Source organism: Nesoenas mayeri (genome assembly GCF_963082525.1).
Source record: "Nesoenas mayeri genome assembly, chromosome: 1".
NCBI classification, from domain to species: Eukaryota; Metazoa; Chordata; class Aves; order Columbiformes; family Columbidae; genus Nesoenas; species Nesoenas mayeri.
This window is the reverse complement of record NC_137541.1, coordinates 204,126,363-204,142,556: the sequence shown is the minus strand read 5'-3', so window position 1 is coordinate 204,142,556 and position 16,194 is coordinate 204,126,363. Positions and strand designations below refer to the sequence as shown.

The 16,194-nt window shown below is 36.8% G+C and overlaps 1 protein-coding gene across 3 annotated transcripts in view; it reads right to left on the bottom strand.

The window, feature by feature from the left end:
• The window catches only part of GRM5 (glutamate metabotropic receptor 5), a gene marked incomplete at both ends in the record, with an annotated part of 247,840 nt that extends 237,534 nt beyond the window's left edge, over positions 1-10,306 (bottom strand). For 2 of the 3 annotated variants that reach the window (XM_080354356.1, XM_080354357.1), the window contains one exon: positions 9,622-10,300. In XM_080354356.1, the coding sequence (XP_080210482.1) occupies positions 9,622-10,300 (679 nt within the window). Of the gene's footprint in view, positions 1-9,621 lie in introns of all 3 variants that reach the window. The other variant, XM_080354358.1, reaches the window with a different exon arrangement.
• Between the last annotated feature and the right edge of the window lie 5,888 nt (positions 10,307-16,194).

Here is a 16,194-nt window from a genome sequence, read left to right as displayed (position 1 = left end):
TTCTTTGAGTTGCAAAGCTAACATGGAAATGGGAAAGGAATTGAACCTCACTGCTCATTCTCCGTCAACAGAAGGCATAAGATCCTTTTACAAACTTCTTGCTTTTGCTCCTTTACCATGCATATAGTTCCTCTCGCTGTCAGGATGCATCTCTGGTGTCTGTTCAGCACAGGTCTGAGATCACAGCCATCTACAGGACTTTCTGCAAGCCAGGGAACACCTGAGCTTGTCAGCGTGATCCCTGACCACTCGCTCATCTTGCTTACAAAGACTGCCTCTGAGGCAACCTGGTGGAGAGAAGGTGGATGAAACATGATGTTGGGTTCTTCAGGTGTAGCAGATATTTTGGCCCAGAACCCTATTCCAATGTAATTGAGACTGAAGTTGCATATGAAGATTGTTGAAACTGATGAAGGTAAAAGGGAGGAAGAATTTCAGCTTATCTTTCTCTTCTAAGGTTTTGCTTGCAAGTGAAAACGTGCTATTTTTCACTAAATGTCAAATCTGCAAATTGAACAACTGTGATACTCAAGACTCTAAGACAAAATAAATATAGAATTGCTGAATAATATATCTAGTGAGAATTGGATTTTTAAAATGAGAATCTGGACTTTAAAACCTGAACTTTAGAAGGCATCTAGACTGAATCTGGATTCTTCAGTTGAAAGAACTTTAGCAATATTGTGCAATTTCAATGGCCTTTATTTTTGCCAGGGCTCAGCTGGTATCAGTTGATAGCTGTGATCACAGAAGCCAAAAATTTTAGAAATTTCCAAATCACTGCATTCTATATTATTCATAAAATTATCTACCTCAAATAGTTTGGTAAACTTATTTTGACCAGGGAGGGATAAGGAAAAAAAAAAATAAAGTTAAACCTAACTGGGGGAGAGAAGCAAGGAGTTAATGTAACCAGAAATAAAGATGGTAGGAAAAAAAATCAGCGAACATTGAGGAAAGTGAGATAGTAAGGCAGATGGGCAGAAGATGAGTTACGACAAGATGGAGGCAGATAACTGTACAAGGGAAAAATAAATAGTACAAGTTTATATGCCACCACTGTATTGGTTTGCTAATAGGAAAAAGAACAGCAGCTTGTATGTTGATCTATGGAAAACAATTTCCTGCCTGACTGCAAGTTGGAGGAGTAAATGGAATACTAATCTCTCTAAAAAGGAGCAAAAAGAAAGGGTACATGCTCTTAAAAAAGGATTTGACAAAACAGGAAAGTTTTATACAAGGTCTATAAGAATAACTTACCATCTGGAAAACCCACTTTACAGAAGCAATGGGAGAACTAAAGCTCTTTGGTTTAGCCAAAAGGAAGATTAGAACAATGCCTGGGAAAAGAAGCTCTGAGAACATATCAAGATAAAGGGGCTATAAGCTGGAGCAAGACGGTCAGTTATTTCATGTGAAGAACAGATAATTCACAGTCTGAATGGATTACCCAATGATGAAATCTACTCAGTCTTTACATGAAGACCTTAAGTGAAGACACTCTGTATGTATCTTTGTAAACAATATGTTTTAGCCTGAGCAATACCTATCAATGACTAGTTGTAATGTTATTACCTATCTTACAGACCAAAAGTAAGATATGGAGAATGGACTTGTGTAATTTTAAATCAGGGAAAGGTGAACATGTTCTGTGACTCTGCCATGCTAGATCAACTGTAGTTTATGTATATTTGGCTAAAGCTTTATGCAATCCAAAATAGCAATGTGGGACAAATGGTTCACGTCCCTTTCACAACCTTGCTCACAAAAAATCTTAGCACTGAGGTAAGATAATTTCCTAGATCCTGATCATAGTCCTCTCACTACAGTTTTGCACCTTTATTTTGGCAGTACTTCTACTGATCTTCCTCCTAATGCCTGTAACATCATCTAGGAAATTAGAAGAAATCTATAAATCTATCTCATGAAGAAAAGGAAAAAAAATAAAAATCAAACCCTAGTTAAGGACAAATAAGAAGTATTTGACTAGAGTACAACAGACTGAGGAAGAGATAATTTTCCACTGTCCTCAACAGTTAAGTTGGATTTTGGGCATGGGATTCATTCAGTGTACTAGTTTACGAGCCACTCAATGTATTATCTTTCCAACTTGTCTAGTACATATTGCACTTTTAGCAATAGCCATTCCCAAAACAGTGTTTGTCTGCGCTTTGACAATGTAATTGATTTTATATGGAGGCTTCCACATACCTGGATCATATATCTGGCCAGGCATAAGTGTTGCCAGACACTTCCAGGAAAAAAAAAAAAAACAAAACCAAAACCAAAACCAACCAAACAAACAAAAACCAACAACAAAAACAATAACAAACAAACAAAAAATGAAAAGAAAAAATAAAACAAACAAACAAAGCACTGAAAAACCCCACCACAGTCAAACTCCTCAATTAGAGGAAATCTTAACTGTGTTTTTTCTCCAGTCAGCATATTTAGAATGATGAGTTAAATTGTGTTAGTTTAAAAACAAGGCTGTGATTTAAAACCAACATTTTCTCAAAATTCAGTTGCCAAGGTAAGTGTTCTGTTAACAACCTTCACAGACACTTTTTAACGTATACACATACAATGTATTCATGTCTAATATTATGCATTACAGCTATGCCTCCACACCATCAGGAGCCTGGAATCAGATTTTAGTGAGATGGATGCAATGTGACCCTCTGTTCAGTGGCTTCAAAATTTAACTAAAGCAAACTCTATAATTTTTTATTCACCTCCAAGACCTCCTGTGTGATTCAAGAGTCAGCTTGTGAGTGCTACCTTAGAGAATGTTAAAAGATTCAGCACAAGCCATTTGCCTTTCTTAGCTTTCAGAGAAAGCTAAAACTGATCTGACCAAGCAGGCACTGTGCAGCAAAACCTTGTTTCCGGAAAGACTTCCAAATCTCATCAGCTTGATATATTCCTCCCTGATTGAAGAGGTGAACCCTGGGGATGGGGACAAGAACTGTGCCATTTCCAGGCCTAAGGCAAAAGGCAATTTTAAAATGAAGCTGAAGGATGCTGGACTCCCACTGTCTCTACTCAGTGAAGGTAAGTTTCATGTCACTGAAACTTCTGTTGACTAACTATAGTCTAAGTGACAGAAAAAGTGATATTCAAATGCTTAGTCCCTAAAAAAAGGAATAAAAGTGACATCTTGAAGATCCATATTTCCTGCTTTTAGCTAACTCCACCTTGTCATTGCTTTCTAAGTGAGGCATTTTTTTAAAACTTTAGAATAGTACACCTCCTTGCTCACCTTCCCTTTGCTGTCTCATAGTATCTCCCCTAACAGTCTTTATCCCCATTACACTCCGGAGTTATGACCCTCATTTTGAGCTTTTCTGTCAGTCAAGACACTTCACAGTGGGTATTTCTGGCCTGAGTAGTCTGCCAGCAATGTTAAAGTGCTGTCCAGTTAGTCAGTCACCACCAGACAAAATAAACATTAACTTGAAGCTATTTCAGTTTTCTGTCTCAGTATTCCCAGCTGATTGATAACATTTGCTCACTTTTCACAATTCTGATGCTACAATAAATATTTAAAAATGGGGGTAAAAAGTCACTTCTATTGTAGATGTTAACATTCAATAAAAACGAGCAAACATCTCAACAGGACAAGACAGGAACTGGGTTTTCCATTTCCCATATTTTCTTTCAGATGAGAGGTATTTTTTATTTTTTCTACAAGATTAATGAGATTGAGAGCATATCAAACTGTGATCATCCTGATCTCAACGATTGTGTTTGAAAGAGTTTAAAAGTCTCAAATAGTAAAAAATAAAAGTAATTTTGAATTTTTTTTTAAAGTAATTATTTTGCCAAAGGGTAAAAATGAAACATTGCAGAAACAGGAAATTCAGGAAATTCTTCAATTATCACAAACAGATTTTTAGAAATAATTTTTCTTTTAAATTGAAAATATTGTAATGGACCAGAACTGACCACTTCTCATACATTATTTCTATGTGTTTTTTCCGCATATTAAGCATGAAAAAATATCACCTGTGCTTAAAATAAAACTAATCTAATTTTCATTAATATTACTTTGTGAAAAGAAAATAGTATTTATGACCATGATACAGCTTTTGTATCTCACTGAGAAAAATCTAGAGTCTGAAAAAAAATCTCCACAGCATCATATAAATACAATTTGTTCCATACAGCAGGATTAAGGTCAATTTCTTGCAGCTCTTTCGTTCAGTTCTTCATCTATTCTCACAGACTATGACTAATTTTCGTTTTGCTATTTAGTTGATAGCAAAGGATGTAGGCAGAAATAGTCTTGTAACTAGGCACATTTGAACAAATATGAAAAGAAATGTGTGAAATAACCCTTAACAGCAAAGAAAGGAAGTTCTGCTTTTGTTATGTTTGCCTGGGTACATCCTGAGAAAATGAATGTGAAACACCTCTTTATATGCACTTATGATAAATTTAAATGGAGAAAAAGGATTTTAAACAGAGATGACTTTTGAGGATGAGTTTGATCCAATGTTTACCTGTAGAGCTGTCTAAAGAAGATGTTAACAAAGTGGCTTCTTTCTTAAGGCTTCAAGAGTAAACCAAACCTTTTACATAACGGAGTGAAATTTATACCTTGTCACTCCCAGAAAACTTGAGCTATTGTGTTTGAATTGTACTCCTGTGCAGTTCTATTTTTCCAGCATTCATCACATCTTTACTCCATTCACAGTGGCAAAATATGTGATTTCCAATAGCAGTGAAAATTGCCTTTCAAATTATTAATTCATTTGACCCCAGACAAATTTTAAACACAGATTCTCAAGGACTGACCTTGTGTCTGACTAGGAAGGTCTGATCCAAATGTCAGTCTAGTCAACAGGACAGTATTGACTTCAAGTGGGCTTTCAATGAGACCTTCATACTCCAATGATGGGAAAAGAGAATACTGCATATATTTTTCTCTGATCTTTCGAAAAGACTGGGGAATGCTTTCATATGGGAAATAAGGTAAACAGACAGTTCTTAGTTTCTTGTAGTAGACAACCAGTTTCTCCCTCATTTCCTCAACTATTTCCAATTGCTGTCAAGTGTCAAGTGTCAAGTGTCAAGTGGTTAAGCAAGAAAGGTTACAAAAAAGCCAAGGGTACTTGAGCTCCATGGCCTATCTGCATGCCAACCATCACCACCCAAAATCAAAATAAAAGCACAACTTTTCCTCTCTATACTCTTTTACAAACGTTAGTTTCCTTGAGAGTGGGAAACAGTTACATAAGCTAAAAAGGGTCCCCAATATGCTTTGAGAAACTGTGGGATTGAACGAGAGGGCTTCCCTCTGATGAGCTACTTTGCCTCAGAGAGTGGCAGACTGATTTCTCAGCTGCATTGTTGACTAACTGTCTATCTGCAAAGCCGGTTTAAGAAGTGAAAGTTGATTTGAGTTTACAGACAGTCTGTTTAACTTCTGCTCCTATCACAGTGGTGGAAAAAACACCCATGAGGCTAGCTGAAAGAATTGGATGAACATGCAAACTTAAAATAAAATGATCTTCAGCACACCCTGCATACTTGTTGTAACAATCCATAAAGTTGAAGGCACTTGCTTCAGGCTTTAAGTGTTAGGTCCTCAGTACAAGGAGTTTCCTATCACATTTTCCCTCTTTGTCCACTCACTCCTACCTCCCTGACAAGCAGGGATAACATGACTGTTCTTGGGGATCACAGTATGACCTTGATTCCAGAACTGATGAAACCGATGAGGGTGGGTTTTTTTTAAGTACCCTGGATGGATGAAAAGGTTTATTTTAAAGTCAGATTGGTTCAGAGTAGAACTTCCCCAAATCATTAAGCAAGGAAGAGTTGGAGAGTAAGGGAAGATAATGATGCCAATGACAAGTGGTCACTCCTGACAGAGCTGAGCAAGGAGACTCACAACCCAAGACTAAGACTTGCAAAAATTTCTGATTAGCGAATGTAAAATACACTACAGTAAGTGGAGATTGTTGTTGTTTTATGAGAAATATGGAATTATAGAATAATTTAGTTTAGAAAAGACCTTTAGTTGGCGCAGCCAACTACACCACTAAGCCATGTCCCTAAGCACCAAATCTACACATCTTTTAAACCCTCCAGGGATGGTGACACAACCAATGCCTTGGGCAGCCTGTTCCAATGCCTAACAACCCTTTTAATGAAAAAATTTTTCCTAATATCCGATCTAAACCTCCCCTGGTACAGCTAGAGGCCATTTCCTCTTGTCTTATTGTTGGTTTCTTGGGAAGAGACCAACACCCTTCATCCTACAACTTCCTTTCAGGTAGAGGTAGAGCATGAGAAGGTCTCCCTTCAGCCTCTTTTTCTCCAGGCTAAACACACCCAATTCCCTCAGCCACTCCTTATAAGATTTGTGCTCCAGACCCTTCACCAGCTTCATTGCCCTTCTCTGAACTCACTCCAGCAACTCAATGTCTTCTTGTTACTCATATTTCCTATTAATTGGATTGCAGAAACTTAATCTTTAAAATTACAAGAGCTCCACTGACAATAGTGTTTTTTACCTTCAAATTCTCAGGAAAATAAATTGCTCTTAGTGGTTACTTTCACACGTGAAGACATCACCTAGATTAAACTGCGATGCTAAATGTCAAAGGAGCAAAGCTTATGAAAATCTCTTAAAAACCTTGCATATTTTAAAACTGTAAGTCTTGAATAAGGATTTAACAAGAAAACTTCAGATAAACCTCCCAAAACATAAACTCACTGCAGACATAGATGATTAGTACATGCAGAAGTAAAGATTTCAACGGGAAGCTTTTTATTGTGAAGCTACTGTCTTATTCCAAGCTTTTCCTATACTAGGCCAAAAGGAGACCTATAACTTTGTCTGCTGTGGGAACTACCGAAGCAATGAAATAATCAGCCTTTTTCTACCTCTTCTCCCAATCTGCCTTTGAAAGAGAGAAGCCTTCCTCTCATTGGAAATCCTTCCCAGAAATCAAAAATCATATTTCAGAAGAATATGGCTAATGCATGAAGACTAGTTAAAGATAATGAATGTAGGTGGCCAGAACTACTGGAGACACTGAAAGAAGGTCCTCTCTCAATGGGTGGGCAAGATCCTAAATTGATAGAAATTACAAGGAGTGGGATTTAACAATTTTTTTTTCCTATTTTGAAATAGTACCTATGAATGTAGGACACCGAGTATAGGGGCATATTTGGACTGTTTACAGGTAAACAGATGCTATAGTAAGATGAAAACTAATTATAAAAATAAAAATAATATAAACAATATCTCTTTTGCTTGTTTACTCCATTCTTTTACTTTAATATTCATCTGTAGGAGTACTGTGTGTTGTTTTTAAAAAAAAAAATCTTTCTGTTCCTGGAAGGGTGAACATCTCCCATAATCTCTGGAAAGCATCCAGAACAGCAGACATCATTATGTTTCAAAGAAATACCTTGACCAGTTTGTATTTGTCTATCCCATTATAAATATCATCTGTTCTATTGTTAGAAAATATTTGTGTGATGTTGTTTAACTGGAGAGCATATTCATCATCATGACCAGACCATGCAGATACATGATAGGATCATAAGGTCTTCAGAACCCAAGTTTAATGTTTGTTGACTGAAGTCCAGAGTTATGTTGCCATAAACATTCTATGAATTATATGAGGCCTCAAGTATTAACAACATACCACCTATCTTGTCCACTTTAATAATGGCAGAAATAGGCACATGTACTAGATATACCAATCATTCATTATTTCTCCTTCTTCACGTCCAGCTCCTCTGTTACCTAATACTCTTGTCGTGGCCATAGGAGCTACGTCCAGCTTCAACCCTTGTGTCCCTATTCCCTTCTTTCCAATGTGCAGTGCAAAGTTCCTCTGCCATAAGATTGACATGCCATATGTTACCATCTGCTCCAAACAGAATGTCCACGGGAAGTGGTAAAAGTGAATATTCTCACTTTGTGCAGATTCAGGCCTGGTTATAAGCTTAACAATTCCCACACTGAATATATAAACATCTCCTTTCAATTAAAAAAAAAAAAAAAAAGTTGTTCATAGCAAAAATTATACGAGTCATCAAAAGCAGTTAGGATATAAAATCTTACGCTAATGTGATGCATTAGTGACATTATTTTTGACCATTATATTATTCATACATATTTGTGAAGCAAAGACTGCACACTAACCCATGCCAAAGACATCAGCTGGCACAGAGTGCCTTCAGTACATGATGTGACATAGGGTGATTTATACGCCGCTATATTAAACTGCTAATATATTCATGCATCCCTATACAAAAGGGCTGCAGTTATGTATCAACTCTTGTTATTGTGATGGAAACAAGTTTACAACAATCTACAGGTAAGTTCTAATACTTTTTTTTCTAAATACTGCAGAATAAGCTCTGTACATATCTTCAGAAAAATGAAGATGTCTACATACTAGTATTGAACAAGCATCACCCCAAAAAGGGCTTTGAATAGAATGAAGGCTGCCAGAGAAGCATACTCAGTGTGTGGGAAGGACAATCTGCTTTCTATTGGTTGTGATAAAGCCAGCAGCATCTGCTGCTGTTCAGAAATGCCATCACCACTACTCAATCTCTTAATAACATTCTTCATTCCCAGAACATATTCTGAGCCTTCCATTCTGAGTTTGTCTGTTTGAACAGAGGTGACCCGGTGAAATCCTAAAATTCATCACAGAACCTAATTCCAGAAAACTCATAAAATGGTGCTGTCATTAGACAGGGACTGATGAAACCTGCTTTTAAGGCAGTATGAAATTCTAGTCACTTATAACAAGATGAACCAGCTCAACTCTGTCAACACGAGGAATAATGAAATCAGGTAACATTTTCCACAGCTTTTCACTTTAATCATATACTCTTCTTACACTGGGTAAAAAGCTTAAGCTCTGACTCAAATTAATAAAAACAGGAAAGAGATTTAGCACACAGTTCTGATTTTCTGGACATCTGATGGAGCATAAGTATGTGAAGAAAAGTCAAGAAGACTTCCCTCGCTCAGATCTGAAATCAATAGCCAGATGCAGAGCAACAAGTTACTGTAATACTCTATGTGGTATCATAAAAAGGAAATAAATAGTTCTGGTCTCCCGGCATTGGGACAACCCACATTCGAGTATTAGCCAGAAGTACAGGTTTTCTAATATTTGTGCCTCTGTGCCTCAGATATTAAGCAGGAACATGTTTTGACTAAGCCACAGTTTCAAATGAAGATTTAGCTCTTTTCTGCACTAGAAAGGCCAGGTGCTTTCTCATTACCCATTGATACCAATATAGTCAAAATGATTATTCTATGTAAATATATTGACTGGTAGTTTAAGGTAAATAATAAATGTTGTCTAAATTCAAGTCACTTAGGAGACTTCAGTGTAAGCACTTTTAGCAACAAGAGGGCCTAGAGCACACACAATCCTGTATTTTGAACTCTGTTTTCAGCAATTATCAACATAGTGCTACTTCAGCCCCATAGGGAATGCGTAATTATTAAGTAAATGTTTATAATGCTGACAACTGGCTGGCAAAAAAAAACAACAGCATCAAACTGTCATCTATTTGACCACATGAAAGAAGTTCAAAGGCATTCTTATATGGAAAAAAATAACCTCTTACCTTCAGTATGTACAGCAGAAACATAGGTCCAGTTATAGCGCTTGACAATGTCCACCATAGCCCGTGCTTGCTGTGCATCAGATGGCACGACTCTCATAAAATATTTGAACAGAGTTTTGTCACTTAGGTCCATGCTTGTGGCAGAATAAGCAATCTGAGGTATATTGAAAAGCTGCAACAAGTTCTGGACCTGGATAGCAACTGAGCTAGAGCCAGGTCCAATGACACCAACAATGGGTTTCTTGGAGTGGAAAGACGAGGAAGATCCATCAACACATTTCACCATTCCTTCCTCTTCTTCTGATGAAATAAGAGAGTCCCTTATAAACTCAATGCTCTGCTCCAGAGCCACAGCAGAATGCCAGCAGGAGTCCCTTATTTCACATCCTAGCGTTATATTTGGCAACAGTGTGGGGTCCAAGTTGATTCTGTCAAGGGTATGTAGCATTGCCTCTACTCTCTGAATGCCATACTGCTCTCTTACCTCTCCACATTTCCTCTCATGAACCTTGTCAACTGTTGGTTGATGGTGGACAGAGAATAGAGCTCCAATGATAATATCACCAGGCATGTGTGCAACCACCCTTCTTTCATTGGCCTGTGCAGAAACCAAAAGCCCAAAATTCCCACAGACATCTTCCTTCAATAACAGGATTGCAAGGAACAGCAAAGGAACCATTTTAGGAAACGGTTCAGGCTGGTAGAGATAACATGATGGAACAAAACTGGAGAGCTGATGAAAAGCAGTTATCAGATCTTTTGAATAAAAGGAGCACTACACTGGTGGTTAACCAGAAGCTTGCGTATGTTCTCTAAGGAGTCACCATCATCTCCAAGTGGACAGATATGCAGAGCTGCACATGTGGTCATAATCCTCATAACCTTAAAAAATGAAAAAAAATCGAGAAAGAGCTTTAAAATCATTTACAAAGTCAGCTTTGTAATCTGTTCTAAAATCACACCTATTCCTACTACTGTCAATGACTATAATACCTTGTCTCCTATATACACTTGCTTCCATCATGTTTCAAGCTCAGCAACTTCATTGTACTTCAGTGTTTCACGAGCTTAGACTTGTACTGCTGCAGGTATAAAACACTGTTGTTTTCTTTGACACTTTTGGTTAAAAACTTTTTTGGGAAATGTTTTCAAAAGCACAGAAATAGACAAATATTTAATTCTAAAGAAGAAAGATGTTGCTGTTTCTAATGTGTGTTTTCAGAAACAATTCCCTTTACTTTCAGACTCTTTCTATATCACAAACATCTACATTATATTAAGGTACCTTGGGCTGTACTGTGTATCAATTACAGCAGCAGAAAACTGCTGTTAACAGAGCTGTTCTTGAAATATTCTAAGGAAAGCAGAATCCTTTTCTTCAAATCTGTAAATCCATTTTTTTCTTTGTAAGCCACAATAAGAAACAAATTAAAATTTAAATTGTTAGGATTAAGAAAATTTATGTCATTATGAATATTTGTGTTTGTTTTAAACAATGCATGTTTCAGCAGAAGAACAACGATTCTTAAACAGCAGAGCAGTGAAATCTTTTTCATCTTCTTATATCCCTAGATCAAAAGTCATCAATAAGCAATTCGACAAATCCTGGTACTGTGGACAACTCTACAGACTTCGCTGATAGAAAGAAGTCAACACAGAGACTGTACAGATGTGTTACTGCCTAAAATATTTGACCTGCTCTGTTTCCTGATAGTCTGCAATGCAATCTGCACTTCATCTTTTGGTGAAGGATTGGTGGAGGATTAAAAAAAAAAAAAAAAAAAAAGACGACTCAGCAAAAAATTCATGTCTTCAGCTGTGGTTAATCAGACTTGAAAATGTACTCCAAAGTGTTCTGTATGTCGTAATGGATTTGCAGAAGGATACTTCTGGTTTTGAATATAGCGCTTAAACAGTAGTTTGTTCAGGTCTTTATCCTTGAGCACATCTCAAGTATCATCTATTGCTCTACACCTGCCAGTGAATCCATTCATAGTACAGAAAGTTAAGCACACTCTTAAATCTAGGAATATGCTGAGCTAATTAGTGAACCACATGCCCAGACCATTATTGACACAACAACTGCAAAATTCTGGGGCAGAGTCTGATCTCAGTTTTACTGACATAAGTCTTTTCATGTAATAAAAAAGAATGTAGAAATTTCCATGTGTTTCAGACCCACCATACATTTCTAGTCCATTAACAATTACTTTAACAATGTTCTAATGTTGTAAGTGGAAGAAACCCTTGCCATAGGAAATCTGTCTCTGATTCTTTCAGGTTCAAAATCTGGCAGTATTTTAATCTTGAATTTACCACTCACCGCTAGGTCACTCAGTACACTGCCACAATGAAAATTTTCCTGATTCTGAAAATGAGACAGACAAACCTAAAAAACATTTTGTGCTTGATGTTAGCCTTGTTTAATTATTATTTTACTTAGACATCTATAAATTATAAAGTATTTACACAGAGGAAATTATGTAATAGTTTCAGTGAGTATTCCCAAATGAAATCCAAATCTTTAAAAAGAGAAAACATTGAATAGAAATGGTTTTGTAATATTAATTGAAATATTAATAAGTTCATGTAATATTAATTTATAGTAATAGAAAGTGTTAATAATGAAATAAGGTTCAGACAACTGTAGAACTTTTTTTTTTTCCAGTCTGTGAAGAGTTATCTTATCAATATTGCAACCCTTTGCCACTAAGGAATAACAACAGTTCAATTCAGGTTAATTAGTCTCTAATTACAGGATATCACTACTGCTTATGTCTTGCAATTGCTTGTTCCCTGACTCTGAAGACCGTATTGTAAAATTTGCAGGTAGTCCAAAGGATGCATGACAAGGGGTAAATTTGTACAATAGCACAGCTATTAAATTCCTATATCTCCAATTAGTTTCATTATCATCGCTTTAAAAAGTCTTTAATTATTTACTAACTTGTTCGTATTTGAACATAAACAGTACTTTCTTATCTAAAATCATGGATGCTTATTTTCCCGAACTTCTCAAATTAAGGCTACATGTACAGAACACAACTATATGGAGACAAACGCCACCTCTGCCTCAGACTGTAACTGCATATACAGTTAGATTTTTTTATAACCTAGCTGCCCGCACAGCTGCATATGTACAAATAGAGAGACTTCAGAGGACTAGGATGAGCCTGTGACACAAAAAAATAACCCAGCCCCCATTCAGTACACATGGACCAGGGTTCTGGTCAAGTTTAACAATATTGTTATTGTTATTATGTCTACAGATTAAACAATTTCCATGTAGGTTATATGGGAAAGAGAGGGAAGCGAGGCCATTTTTATCTTCTTCACACTAAATAACAGCTGCTTTCTCTTCTCTGTCTAGAGTTTTATCTGTGAGTATAAAATTACATGATAAAAAATTACATAAAGCTGAAGGTCTCCTTTATATTTCTGGTTCTGTAATAAGATCAGATCTCATGGATAAGGGGTTCCTATAGCCCAAAAGCATGTTTTGAAACCAGTCAAATCCTCCCACTCCATTACACCCAAGGAAGAAGAAGGGGCCAAATACAAACTGCAGTTGCTCCAGAATTAATTAACTTTCTTCATATACTCCATTGTGCTAAAGTGAAAGTCAATTTATTTGGGACTTACAAAGCTGCTACTAATTACATCAAGAAAACTGCTTGTGTTTTATGGTGTTAGGCTTAGGACTCATATCCAGAGCATCTGAAGTCAATGCTTTCTATTGGCTTTCGTGATACAGTGAAACAACCTGGAATTTATAATGATGTGTTTAAGTAAGCCCCTGCTAAATTACAGTGGATTTGCATTCATATAATAGAGATCTCATTCTGTGGGCTTACTCTTGCTCTCAGAAACCTAAAAATCACAGAATTGTTGAGGTGAGAAGGCACCTCTGGATGTGCCTCGTCCATCCACCCTGCCCAACACAAGTTCAGTTGGTTTCACATGGTCATGTCAAGTCAGATTTTTACTACCTTTGAGGATGGAGACTTCACAACCTTTCCGGGCAACCTGTTCTAGTGTTTGACAACAATCACAGTAAAAAGTCTGATTTTTTATGTTTAAACAGAATTTCCTGCATTTCAATTTGTGTTTGTTGCCTATCATTCTTCCACTAGATACTGCTGGTTATACCATTCAAAGATGACATTAAAGTAGTCAGGTAACACGTCCCACTTTAAGCCAAAATGGCTGAGCATAAAGAACTGATAGACTAAGCACACTACATTTCCTGGAGAACATCTTCCTGAAGAGTAGATGGCCAAGGGAACTGTTCATATATACAATTTTACTGCTATTCTGTCCCAAGAGAATCACATACAGTCACTCCACAGTTTGATTACCATTCTTTCCTACTACAAGAAGCTTATTGCAAGCAGGATGAGTACTAAAATAAAATTAAGCAAAATTCCTTAAGCTTAAATATAACTCCTGTTTTAATTGCTAGGGATAATCCTAAAGGGAATTTGACATACTATAACCCTCAGACTGAGAACAAAGGTATCAGTAGCATCAAAGACAATGAAAACTTGCCCACATGCATAAAGTCATGAGAAATGTTCTCCAATTAATGATTTATCTGCATTTACTTTTTTCACTGACGGACAAACAAATCAACATGCACAGCACTTAGGGTCAAATTTACTTTTCACACTGTTCAATTTCTTCATCATGGGACATATTCCTAATTTACTGCAACATAGGCAAAATGGAATCAGGCACTTAATTACTGGTCTATCATGGTTCCTGGTTTATTTCAGCTATGTATCTAACTATAAATTAATCCTGATATCACATACTTTTAACAATAGATGACAAAGACTTTGGTCTTGGTCTTCTGGTGCACTACCTTCACACCTGGATCAACTGCAGAAGTAGTGAGAGAGAAAGATAATTCTGCCTCTCCATCCTTTGCTTAGTCTTGCCTTAGACAAAAATTTAAGGGTTACTCAAATGACTGAAAATACAGAACTGATGAAGCATTCGACATGTTCTTATAACCTCTCATCTCCCTGACAGTAAAAGCTTTATGCCAGTCTCTTGTCAGAAGTTCTCAGATGTTCCTTTAGGGCAGAGCTCCAGCTAATTCATGTTGAGGTTTAACCGACTAGAAAATTAGCATCTGTAATACTCTATGAAATATCACACAACTCTTAAAATTATTTATTTAAACCTCAAATGCAAGTCCATCTATAGTTACAGTCTGTACAGACCAAAGGAAACAAAAAGAGCCTTAATATCTAATGGCATTCATTAAATCTTGATAAAAAATCAAACTATGAAGAGTAGTTCACAAAGGGCTGATTTTCCACTATGTACGTGGCTGATAGTTTATACGTGGGGCACATATGACTTATTTTTAAGGGCTTCTACTACGGCAAGTGTAACTGTCTTGAAACCTTAAGAAAGAAACCCTTTCCCCCTCCGACTTACCTTGTTATAGCAGCGCCCACTAGTGACCCCAGAGTGAGAGACCTGTCTTTTTTTTTGCAATCTGAATTCTCTTTGCTGTGTGGCTTTTAATAGGTAAAACACGTACTCAGCAAAGGGAAGTTTTTGTTTTAGCCTATTTTGTATCAGAGAGGAAGAAAAAAAAAAAAAGAGAGAGAGAGGGACAGGGCAACACATTTGTTCAGGTTTCTTCTTTGATACAATTTTTTAAGTTCACCGTCTGTTAGTTCATAGTCTTTAAATCTTAAGGCAGATTTAAATAATAAACATTAAATGTCAGATTACTGAACTGCGGAACAGTGTTGCAATGGAGTGAGAATTTATAGTCCAAACCGTGAAAGTACTTAGGAATATGCTCACTGTTAAGCACATGAAGAATACTATTAGTCAAACATCTGCAAAGACGTATCCAAAGTTTAATATGTTTTTAAAGAATTTTCTGGATCAGAATAATTGCATAAAATTAGACCCCAAAAATCCATTGATTTTTAGTAACAAATTTCACTTACATGTTATGTTTGCATAGCCTACAACCATGTACCTGCTGATTAAATGCTTTCCAGGCATTCGTTTACACCACATACCACATTTAATTCAATGCCATCAGGTATGAGAAAATATATGTTGATACAGATAAGCATCAAATCAGTATATCCCAAGGGACTAACCTAGGTTTCATCATCAGAGAAGACAAAACCTTAGCAATCAGCAACAAAATTACTGGTCCAGAGTGAGTCTGGCCACTTATCTCACAGTAAAGATCACAGGATAGCAAAAGATGGAGCTACTTAGAAAAACAATTATATAAGGAGACCTCTCAGCTCATCTCAATGGCGAATGATGTGAGGAAAAAGTGTACCTCCAGGGTGCTAAGCCCTTGCTCAGTTCTGCTGGCTGTTGGCATTGCAAACTCTAAGCGCTAGGTCCAAGCTATTTTGGCAATCAACCTCCCAATGTTATGGTGAGGCTCAGTTTGCAGGAGGTCACACACACCCGTTCCTCCAAGGTAATTCACTTTGGTCACACAAAACCTTATGCATTCAAATGATCTTCAGTTGAAAATCAGGAATTTGAGTACACTGTTCTGTTTTGAGATTTCTACTGCTC